At 43.3% G+C, this 12,291-nt stretch overlaps 2 protein-coding genes across 5 annotated transcripts in view; one reads left to right on the top strand and one right to left on the bottom strand.

The window, feature by feature from the left end:
- LOC138798427 (C-type lectin domain family 7 member A-like) overlaps nucleotides 1-12,291 on the top strand; it is a 468,314-nt gene that overhangs the window by 416,797 nt on the left and 39,226 nt on the right. The window lies entirely within an intron of this gene.
- The window catches only part of LOC138799128 (early activation antigen CD69-like), a 57,365-nt gene that overhangs the window by 32,680 nt on the left and 12,394 nt on the right, over nucleotides 1-12,291 (bottom strand). For all 4 annotated transcript variants that reach the window (XR_011364224.1, XR_011364223.1, XM_069979939.1 and 1 more), the window contains exons 3-5: nucleotides 7,540-7,605; nucleotides 2,886-2,942; nucleotides 815-880 (exon numbers count right to left, since the gene is read on the bottom strand). Coding sequence is in view for 2 of the 4 variants with exons in the window: in XM_069979939.1 (XP_069836040.1) it covers nucleotides 815-880; nucleotides 2,886-2,942; nucleotides 7,540-7,605 (189 nt within the window). In the remaining 2 variants the exon portion in view is untranslated. The remainder of the gene's footprint in view (nucleotides 1-814; nucleotides 881-2,885; nucleotides 2,943-7,539; nucleotides 7,606-12,291) is intronic.

Raw genomic sequence — 12,291 nt, 5'->3', positions numbered from 1 at the left:
CTGAAAGATTTTTGAAACCAAAGCCAGGAACAGACTATAAACAAAGAACAGGTCATAAACAGTAGCAAATTATAAAAGGTCCATTTCAGGCGGTAGCCCCGGGTCCTGAGCTCCTGGGGGGCCCATGACCACCCAAAAAGACATACTTTGTGTGGAGTATTGTCTCCTGGCTACAGTTCTGCCATGATTTGCACAAATTACAGTGGGTGAGTGGGGTTGGGGTATAGGGGCAGGCTTGGCGAACAGCCCGGGGCCTATGGTAAAGTTCATTTTCCCCAGGTCATAAAGGAAAGACAGAGTTCTCATCTTTTTAAATCCATTCCTGGCTTTGGGTTCAAAAATCTGTTGGATAAATCTCTCTGTGTAAAGGCAGCCTTACTCATGGAAACACTGCAAAAGAAGAGCTCTGGATGGCTTTGCCCCTTCCTGGTAAATATAGTGTCACATTTCAGAGGTAATATAGTAGTTAGACTATGTGTGGGGTTATTTGGATCTCTGCAATATGTAGGTATAGGGTATGCCCTAGCACTTTATATATTACAACAATACCTCCTGTAACAGAGCCCCATGCACCACCGCCCCCCCCCCCCCCCCCCCCCCCCACACACACACACACACACACACACGGGCAGCATCTTTGATATGATGCTTGAAATGGGGGAACTTTATGGAAATGCACCGTTCTGTGAATGCGGCCTAAGGAGCACTTTCACTATTAAGTAAAATCCGCACTGAGTATTAGTATTAGTATAGTACGTAGATTTTAAAGGTTTATTTGTGAAGCAACATTATCCAAAAGGGACTTGTGACTCACCGGGTAGGGTTGATATTGCACTGCATGACGCTGAGGATGTCACGTTTACTTGCAGATCTTGTATGCCTGTAATTGAAGGAATGTCACATATTAGTACCTATGTTTTGGATCCCTGTACAGTACGGTGACCTGCCGGGTTGTGATGGGTCCCTTGGGCTCTTATCCCTATAGTCCTGAGTGTCAATTGACCCACCCGGCTAGCCATACCACCACCTACAGAAAGTGGAAGAAGAACCCAAGGTGTGCGGTTAGTGTGTGTATAGGTACTGGTGCGTAGAAAAAGAGTCCCAGTGATATAAAAATATAACAGCTTTACTGTACAGTCTCTGAGAAGTACAATACACTTTTGTAGCAAATAGATAAATCTTTACACAAACTTTAGTGCTTGAACTCGTTTGTGCTGAGGAGATGCTTAAAGAAGTAGAATAGAGTAGAAGTACAGTAGTTGTAGCAGTGCTTGAGGACTTGAAAGTAGAATAGAGTAGCATAGAGGAGAAGAGTTTGTTGAGGGAGTCCTAACCCATGTAGCAATGTACTCTGCCAGAACTTGAGAGAATACTTTAGAGTGAGAAGTTACTTGTACCCGTGTATAGACTTTAGTCTGACCACCTTCTGCCCCACAGTGTCAAGTGACTCGTCCTCATAGGGTAATACAAGCTCTAATTGTGGTTACCTGGGTGAAGCTAACGGGGGTGTCCCAGTAACCTGTGCTGCAAGATATGATACATAGACCTTCTTGGTAGCTTTGTCCTATCCAGACTAGTTCCTCTTGTATATCAGGATACTGCCCTGCACTTTTTAGACTGGTTCTAAGCGTGGGCTAGGATGTTCCTAGACTCTTCTCACTTTAAAGTGTTTAGCACTGCATATTAGATAGAGTAGAAGTACTAAAAGAACTGGTTGTCTCTAGCTGCATCTATACACACTCGTCTCTTAGACTCAACTGACTTCTTGTCCCGGACAAGGATCCTGGCAGAAACCAGGCCCTGGCTGGGCTACAGCAGGGACGTTTGCTCTGTGTGTCCTTCTCCCTCAAGAATCCAACTAAAACTGAAGCTACACCTCCCCCCACCAAGTAACTACTTCCTACAGGGCTAAGCAATCTACCCTGTGAGTGGTGGAAAGGAGTGTGTGCAAAGAAAGAAGAAAGATAATAGGTTAGGAAAGAGCACCTTCTATAGGTCAGCAAGAGCACATGGTACACATAAAACAGTAACCCATTCCTAACTTCGGCTGTGCATGAAATAAGAAGACTTAGGGCCCTATTCCACAGTAACGATAATCGGCCGGATCGGCCCCATTTGGCCCGACTCGGCCGATTGTCGTTCGGTGAAATAGAGAGAACTTTCAGCCGATGATCGTGTCATCAGCTGATCGTTCATTTAGGGCCAGACCTAAAATCATCATTCCCCCACCCCGCATCGCTACGGTTGAATAGCGGTTCGCGGCGGGCGACCGACGATTTGACAAGCAGCAGCAGCATACATTACCTGTCCAGACTTCTTCTCCGCTCTGTCTTCATCCCCGGGTCCCAAGCGCTCTATCTTCAGAATGGCCGATCAGCTGACGGAGCGCTCAGCCAATCACAGGCCGGGACCGCCGCGGCCTGTGATTGTCTGAGTGTGGCCTTTCAGCTGACCGGCCATACTGAAGATAGAGCGCGCGGAACCCGGGGACAAAGACAGCACGGAGAAGAAGCCTGGACAGGTAATCTATGATGCTGCAAGGGCTTGCAGCCCTCGCTCAATGCTCATCGGGCCGTGGAACAGGCCCAGTAAACAAGCGGCGATCTAGCAGATCGCTGCTCGTTTACGTAGTTGATTGGGCTCTCCTCAGCCCGTGGAATCATCACCACTTAACCTGGAGTAAGAAGCTTTTTGGAAAAGTGCAAAGGAGAGACACAAAACACCTGTGGTGGGACACCACACATGCATTGATAAATGGATTTTAATTGGTCTCTTAGGGCACTTTCACCATAAAGAAACATGAAAAAGCCTGTATGGAAAACACGAAACAAGTTTTACAGGTTTATTTCTGAAGAAAAGTTATCCAAAAGGAACTTGTGACTCACTGGACTGGGTTGATAAATCTCCTGTCAACTTCTGTTTTTCTAGTTGAGTTCCGGTGTCTGTCATTGAAGAAATGTCACATGTTAGTACCTGTGCTTTGGACCTCTGTACAGTTTTCATCCCTTGGCTACGTCTGTCTCTCGGACCTCTTAAGACTTTTGGTCATCACAATTGTATCAAATAATTTTACAGACCTTATCATGTCAGACAAAGCCCGTGTGGCCTTCCTCATGAATAAGCTGCTAAAGAAGTTCTGGACGGATCTGTCTATTACAGGCAAATACATCCTCATCTTGGCCCTGGAAACCCTCCAATTCACCATAGGCCTTCACTAACTGTGACTATAGAGAACAATGTCATACTATCACCACCATCTCCATCATACTCACTGGGCCACTGGTCACTGGACACTTTACCCCCAGGCTAACACACATACTCTGTGCCACATTGCCCCTTCCCATTCAATTTTACTGATCACAGACTGTACCTGAGGCGCCTGAAGTAAGTGATTAAGTCAACAGGCAGACTGGCTCGCTGGTTTGGCTGAGCTGAGCCTGCGCAATAAGCTAAAGGAGCACCCCACTTCTTTCTTCCTCTATCCCTAATACTGTAGTACATGGGGCTGCTTGTAGTGACAATACTGCCACTTTACACCATTCTCTGCCCATGCTACTGCTTTGCAGGAGACTATACATAGTGGGACTGCTCCATACATTGGATGTACATCCAGCCTCAAAGTGTACCTGTTGTTTAATTTTTATTTTTTTTTTGCAGAAATTAATAGTACAGGTGATTTTAAGTGACTGTGGAGGCAATCTCTTAATAGCTGTAACCCCTCCTTCCCAAACAGAGAGTGCTGCAGTTGTTCCCAAATACAGTATACCCTGCTCATTCCTTCATGCTCCCTGCAGTCTCTGTCAGCCCTTGTGTTTCCCATCCTTTCCATTCCTGCTATAATGTGCCTGCACTCACACTCAGCTATACACACTGCTTCTATAATGTGCCTGCACTCACACTCAGCTATACACACTGCTTCTATAATGTGCCTGCACTCACACTCAGCTATACACACTGCTGCTATACTGTGCCTGCACTTACACTCAGCTATATACACTGCTGCTATAATGTGCCTGCACTTACACTCCCCTATACACACTGCTCCTATAATGTGCCTGCACTTACACTCAGGTATAAACACTGCTGCTATAATGTGCCTGCATTTACACTCAGCTATACACACTGCTGCTATAATGTGCCTGTACTTACACTCAGCTATACACACTGCTGCTATACTGTGCCTGCACTTACACTCAGCCATTCACACTGCTGTATATAAAGTTTCTGTCACTGTTCTCCTGCACAGCTGCTTTGGTTTAAGAGTGGATTTGGATTAAAAGCAACAGGATTTTAGTTTATTCTGAGACCTCCTGTTCTATCTGTAGTGATAAAGAGAAGGCTGCAGTAAAGTGATCTGTATAGCATTGCAGCGACAGGTGACACCAGTAGATAGCAGTATAATACCAGTATAAGACAATAGCAGCTACCTGTGGAATTACCTCTTCAAAGATCACAGAGTACGCTCAGAAATGTTTCACATTCATCTCTAGGGTATAAGTCCTGTCTATTGTCATCTTTGTCCTTGAGGCTTGCTGTAAAGCATGTCACTTAAAGCTATGTTCACACAATGTATGTTTTCGTAAAACCACGGCGGTTGTACAACGGCCATGATTATTACAAAAATATACATTACCTTGCCATCTATGGGATCCCGGCCGGAGCGTATACACATAGTATATGCTCCGGCCGGGACCCCTAGCGGCGCCGCAAACAACTGACATGTCAGGTTTTTTGCGGCCGCTATTCAGTGAATAGCGGCTGCAAAAAAACATGTCAGTGCACACTATGGAGTGAGCGGCTGCGGCTGTGGCTGTGGGGGTCCTGTACACTACAGGTGTACAGGACCCCCATCAACTATACACTACAGGTATACAGGACCCCCACCAACTATACACTACAGGTATACAGGACCCCAAAACTATATACTTCAGGTATACAGGACCTTCATCAACTATACACTATAGGTATACAGGATCCCTAAAAACTATACACTACAGGTATACAGGACCTTAACCAACTATATACTACAAGCATAAAGGACCCCCAAACTATACACTACAGGTAATACAGGACTTCCACAAACTATACACTACAGGTATTGCATGATGCCCAAACTATACACTACAGGTATACAGGACCTCCATCAACTATACACTACTGGTATACAGCACCTCCACCAACTATATACCACAGGTATACAGGACCTACAAACTATACAGTACAGGTATACAGGACTTCCAATAACTATATACTGCAGCAATACAGGACTCCCCGTACTAAACACTATAGGTATAAAAGACCCCCCGAACTATACAGAACAGGTATACAGGACCTCCACCAATGTTGTATATAACCAGGCTCCGTATAACACTGCCAATGCTGTATGTAACCAGGCTCTGTATAACTCTGCCAATGCTGTATATACCCAGGCTGTATAAAACACTGCTAATAATGTATATAACCAGGCTCCATATAACACTGCTAATGTTATATATAACCAGGCTCTGTATAACACTGCTAATATTGTATATAACCAGGCTCTGTATAACACTGCTAATATTGTATATAACCAGGCTCTGTATAACACTGCTAATGTTGTATATAACCAGGCTCTGTATAACACTGCTAATGTTGTATATAACCAGGCTCTGTATAACACTGCTAATATTGTATATAACCAGGCTCTGTATAACACTGCTAATGTTGTATATAACCAGGCTTTGTCTTACACTGCCAATGTAGTATATAACCAGGCTTTGTATATAACACTGCCAGTGTTGTATATAACCAGGCTCTGGATCTCTCATGGCTTTCAGCTGCAGGATTATGTTCCTTCAACACACACACAAGGGTTTCAGATTGCAACAATTCCTTGTCTGCCAGGTCACCAGATTTTTCACCAATTGAACACATATGGCAAGCCAACCATTGTGCAGGATCTACAAGATATGTAATTTCTAAGCACAGGCAATATCTGACAGGATGAGGGAGAGAAGAGGAACTGTGACATATTGTAATGTAAATGGCCTGATTGCATGTTATCTATATATTGGTGTCACCTTTCACTGTTATACATCCCGCCTGTGATAGTGAAGATAATGCTAGAAAGTTTTCTCTACAGAATAGGTAGTGTCAGCTTATTTTTAAAGAGAAACTATCAACAAGTTAGATGAATCTAACCTGCTAATATGACCTTATAGCGCATGGAGCACTGAGGATGAAGGTAGGTTTCTTACCTTCATCCTGGCGCTGTTTCTGTTATATTAAGTTTTTAATACGTATGCCAATAAGTCATTATAGTGCACTGGAGGCAGGTGCCCCCATGTGCACCGATACCCCACAGGCTGCACCAACCCCGCATGGCCTGTTCTACTGATGTTCATTAGGAGAGGTGGGCCATCCTGGGTCGGCTTTGGTGCACCAAAATGACTTGTTAGCATACATATTAAACTCCTAATATCACGGAACGTAAAAAAACGTACCTTCATGCTCAGCACCTCTTGCACTATAGGGAAATATCAGCAGGTTAGATACTTCAAACCTGATAGTTTCCCTTTAAGCCTAGTGGCCAGAATACAAACTGCAAGACTTCAGGATTATTTTATAATACAGATGAAAAATAGAAGTGGAAAAGCAGGAAAAACATTATGTTTAACATAAAAACTTTATTTAAACATCAGGTCATTTACTGGTGATGCCTTCCCTTTAGGTTATGTTTACACACCGTAAAATATGTCTGTATTTTCAATATAATAATGTACTGTATTGAAATCAATGGGAAGGTCTGGCAGTGCACACACTGGATAGAATACCGTAATTGATTATGACCGTCCAAATAATAGTCTCACTTATTATCTACCACCTGCTATTTTCACTTAAAGGGAACCTGTCACCCCCCGTGCCGGGTCAGAGCCCGGCCGACCCCCCGCTAGAGCCCCCTATACTCACCTCGTTCCCGAAGTCCTGCTCCTGGAGCCGGTCCGGGGACGGAGATATCACCGCAGGAAGCCCGGCGCGCACGCTGCTGAGGTGAGTCCGACGCTCATAGAGAATGAATGGAGCTATTCATTCTCTATGAGCGTCGGACTCATCTCAGCAGCGCGCGCCTGGCTTCCCACGGTGATATCTCTATCCCGTTACCGGCTGAAGAAGCGGGACTTCGGGAACGAGGTGAGTATAAGGGGCTCTAGCGGGGGGTCAGCCGGGCTCTGATCCGACACAGGGGGTGACAGGTCCTGTTTAAAATAACAGTCATATTTAGCATTTATTTTACTGTATGTGAATCTAACCTTAAAAGGATCAACATGTTGTACTCAGCCAGCCCACACATCTAGGCTATATTTCCACATCGCTTTTCTTTGGCAGTTTTACATCCGTCTTTTGGGACGGCTCTCATTTTCAGACTTAGTAACGTCTGTATTATGCAAATTACAATCGTGATTACTTTCTTTTAAAATAACAACCGTCAAAAAAAAATTAAAAAAAATTGTTGAACATAACCCTAACTCATGTCCTAAAAGAGATGGATACATGGATTACCTGAACTGTTCCTCGAAAGGGAAGGACCTATCAAACTTAACCTTCTCAATGGGTTCTCTGAGTAATCTGCAAAAAAAAAAAAAAAAAGGTAAACGTTCCATGTTGGAAGGTGTTTTAGAGAAGTAAATGGAAGTATCACAGAACAATAAATCATGTAGTATGTGATAGTTACTAAAAAGAATCACTAAAATCTAATGTTAGGCTGTGTTCACACATGCTTTTTTATTGAATTTTCATTGCATTATTACATCATTTCATTGTAGTAACTAATCATTTGACTGCCGTCCGGCCGTTGTTCTTTGAATTACTGCAATGAAACTCCATTGTTACAAGCATAACCTTAACATATGTGACTTGATGGAGTTTGTATACAACAGGTTTAAAGACTGAAGCAGAAAGATATGTAAGGCTGTGTGCTCGTGGTCTGTAGATTATGGATGCTATGGAGTGTTAAGCTGAAGACCGGCATCAGGAACTCCTGGCATCATGTATTATTATCACGCTCCAAACCTTTTCAAATCTTCCCACTACTGTAGTGACACAGCTGCGCGGATTTTCCTGCACCTGGGGCAAAAATTTAGTTTGGTGCCCCACCAACCCCCCCAAACACCACCATCACACGCTACGACATTAAGAGCCGTATCCGCACGCTGGACTGAAAGCCACTATACAACGCCCACTGAGTATCATGCCTGGACCTAATTCTTATGAATGAAATGAATATAACAAGCTGAGATGGTAATGCCCCTTAGGCTTATGTTTTACACAATGGGCCAGATTTACTAATGCATCTCCACCAAAATTTTGGCTGTAATATTCATTTATTCTGCATTTTAGACACTTTCAGATGCAAAAAAAGGGGCATGGTTTGTGAAAAGGGGTGTGGCCTACTTTGCACCAAAAAATGCATCTGAATCTGGCTGAAAATTCTGGTGGACTTTTGGCCAAGTTATAGGTGGTGTAAGCTTCTCACCCAGAGAAATGAATGGGCTCTTACTTGGTGAGACCAGGAGATAGCAGGAGCCTAGTGTAAAGGTCAAAGAGAGTGGAGCCGGAGACTGCTGCCTGTCATATTCTAGGTGCCAAACTTCTGGAGCATGGGTGGTGGAGTAGAGAGGATGAATGACATTCTTCTCATATATTATTAGACTTTCAGTCTACCAAATTGCCTTTTTTTTTTTTTTTTTTTAGCAAATTTACAAGTTCTACAGGGATTAGGCCTTATGTGTGGTTTTATCAATTAAATAATTAGCACAGTGAATCTCTATGCATAGTGTAACAGCATATAGGACCCTGAGACAGTCGTCCTGGATTAAAGGACAGCTCCGGCCAAAAGTATTTTTTAATATGTACTTACTTATGGAAAGTTAGACAAATTTCTAATGTACATTAATTATAGGAGATGCACATATACTGCTATTTCCCTTAATTTAGTAGATCATGGAGTGTTAGAATTCTCTCAGAAACCGTGATGTCACGAATCAGGGTGTAAATCCTATGGAGTGTCCAGCAGGGGGCGCACTATATATATATATATATATATATATATATATGTCAATGAGTACCATTGACTTCTATATATAGTGCGCCTCTGCTGGACACTCTATTGAATCAATTGATGTGTATGTAAAAATGTTATGATGCAAATATATCATTATGAGAATGATACAAATATAAATTTTTTACAAAGTCTACTGCTTTAGTTTTTAAAATGTCAATTTGCATATACTCCAGAATGGTATAAAGAGGGATTAGCTTAACAGCAATTACTTGCAAAGTCAATATTTGCCTAGAAAATTAACTTTATCTCCAAAACACATTTCAACTTCATTGCAGCCCTGCCTTAAAAGGACCAGCTAACATAGTTTCAGTGATTGCTCCATTAACACAAGTGTGGGTGTTGATGAGGACAGGGCTGGAGATCTGTCATGATTAAGTAAGAATGAAACCACTGGACACTTTAAAAGGAGGCTGGTGCTTGGCATCATTGTTTCTCTTCTGTTAACCAGGGTTATCTCTAAAGAAACATGTGCAGTCATCATTTCACTGCACAAAAATGGCCTAACAGGGAAGAGTATCGCAGCTAGAAAGATTGCACCTCAGTCAACAATCTACTGCATCATCAAGAACTTCAAGGAGAGAGGTTCCATTATTGTCAAAAAGGCTCCAGGGCGCCCAAGAAAGACCAGCAAGCGCCAGGACAGTCTCTTAAAAGTGTTTCAGCTGCGGGATGGGGCTACCAGCAGTGCAGAGCTTGCTCCGGAATGGCAGCAGGCAGGTGTGAGTGCATCTGCACGCACTGTGAGGTGGAGACTCTTGGAGCAAGGCCTGGTCTCAAGGAGGGCAGCAAAGAAGCCACTTCTCTCCAGAAAAAAACATCAGGGACAGACTGATATTCTGCAAAAGGTCCAGGGAGTGGACTGCTGAGGACTGGGGTAAAGTCATTTTCTCTGATGAATCCCCTTTCCGATTGTTTGGGACATCTGGAAAACAGCTTATTCGGAGAAGATGAGGTGAGCGCTACCACCAGTCTTGTCTCATGCCAACTGTAAGGCATCCTGAAACCATTCATGTGCGGGGTTGCTTCTCAGCCAAGGGAATCGGCTCTCTCACAGTCTTGCCTAAAAACACAGCCATGAATAAAGAATCAACAATGCCTTTTCCAGCATGATGGAGCCATAAAGCAAAGGTGATAACTAAATGGCTCAGGGAACAAAACATAGAGATTTTGGGTCCATGGCCTGGAAACTCCCCAGATCTTAATCCCATTGAGAACCTGTGGTCAATCATCAAGAGACAGGTGGCCAAACAAAAACCAACAAATTCTGACAAAATGCAAGCATTGATGGTGCAAGAATGGACGGCTATCAGTCAGGATTTGGTCCAGAAGTTGATTGAGAGCAGCCAGGGAGAATTGCAGAGGTCCTGAAGAAGAAGGGTCAACACTGCAAATATTGACTTGCTGCAGTAACTCATTCTAATTGTCAATATAAGCTTGTGTTACTCATAATAGGATTGCAATTATATTTCTGTATGTGATAAAAACATCTGAAAAACACACATAAAAACCAGAGGGCAGCAGATCATGTGAAAATATAATATTTGTGTCATTCTCAAAACTTTTGGCCATGACTGTACAGTACTTTTGATTAAATACATTTATGGAATACTTTGGGGAGCAAGTGTCCTTGCTCCCCAAAGTATCCTGTAAATGTATTCAATGAATACATTTGGAGGGCACCGAGCAGGGAGGAAGAGAGGTGTCTGTGCATCTACCTCCCCCCTCCCTCCCTGCTCGGTGCTAGACACATATATACAGTACTACTCCTCCCATCATCTGCTTATAGTATGAGACGACCCCTGACTTTCAAGAAGATTGTCTGAAAAAAATGAAAAATGTTAACCCCTGCCTGACCGCAGTAGGGTTTATTCGCTGCAGCTCTGCTACGGTCAGGCAGGGGTTAACTGAAGTTAAAGTAAAAAAAACAAACAACAACAGTTAACTCACCTGTCACCGGGAGAGCTTTGGGAGAATGAAAGAGGCTTTGGGGACTTCCGGAGCCTCCATCATTCTCCCAAACCCCCCCCCCCCCCTAGACAGCCGAGCGTCTCCGAGCTTCTCCCATGAGGTGCTCGGCTGCCCGGAAGAGCTTCAGGAATCTCCAGCGCAGACAGTGTGCTTTACACTGCCTGCGCCGGGAATAGGACAGGAGATGCGCAACTGCTGGGAACAGGTGACAGGTGAGTTAACTATTTGTTTTTTACAGGGGTCGGCGCATACAGTGGGGATTTTTGAGCTCCCCCACCGTATATGACGACTGTTCCCGGTGTATAAGACGACCCCCGACTTCTAAGTAAATTTTTCGGGGTTAAAAAGTCGTCTTATGCGCTGGAAAATATGGTAATCCATAAGTAAAATACAGTCCACATATAGAGTATGTGTGTACAGCAATGCGTTTTGACTTGTGTCTTTATCACAGCATGTACTAAAGAGAGACACGTCGAAACGCGTTGCTGCACACACATGCTCTATACGTGGACTGTTTTTGGATTTTAAATAAAGGACTATGATTTTATGGGACTGAGTGCTTCAAGACAAGAAATTTGTTTGGATTTCGATTTGCCTATTTACACTCTGCAAGTTCCTGGGTGTTGTCTGCGCCTCCCTAGGTCCGGAAAACCCGAATGTAACAAGGTACATGTATATAATGTATCAGGCATGATTATGGTAGAGTAGGAAAAACATTACCAACAATTCCTATAAATTACCTTAAACATAAAAACTTTATTTAAACATTGGGTCATTTTCTGATGATGCCTTTTCTTTAGGTTATGTTTACACACCGTAAAATATGTCTGTAGTTCCAATATAATAATGTACTGTATGGAAATCAATGGGAAATTGTCTGGCAGTGCACACACCATATAGAATATTGTAATTGATTACGACCGTCCAAATAATAGTCACACTTTTTATTCACCACCTGCTATTTTCCCTTAAAATAACAGGCGTATGTGAAACTGACCTTAAAGGGATCAACCTGTTGTACTCAGCCAGCCCACACATCTAGGCTATATTTCCAGATCGCTTTTCCTTGGCAGTTTCACATCAGTCTCTCTGGACGGCTGTCATTTTGAGGCAAAGTAACGTCTGTATTATGCAAATTACTATCAGGATTACTTTCTTTTAAAATGACAGTCGTCGAAAAATGACAGCCGGAACACGACCCAAAAAAAGAAAGAAAGGGGGAA

This window comes from Dendropsophus ebraccatus, chromosome 8 (genome assembly GCF_027789765.1).
Source record: "Dendropsophus ebraccatus isolate aDenEbr1 chromosome 8, aDenEbr1.pat, whole genome shotgun sequence".
In the NCBI taxonomy this organism is placed as follows: Eukaryota; Metazoa; Chordata; class Amphibia; order Anura; family Hylidae; genus Dendropsophus; species Dendropsophus ebraccatus.
This window is presented reverse-complemented; position numbering and strand designations above follow the sequence as displayed.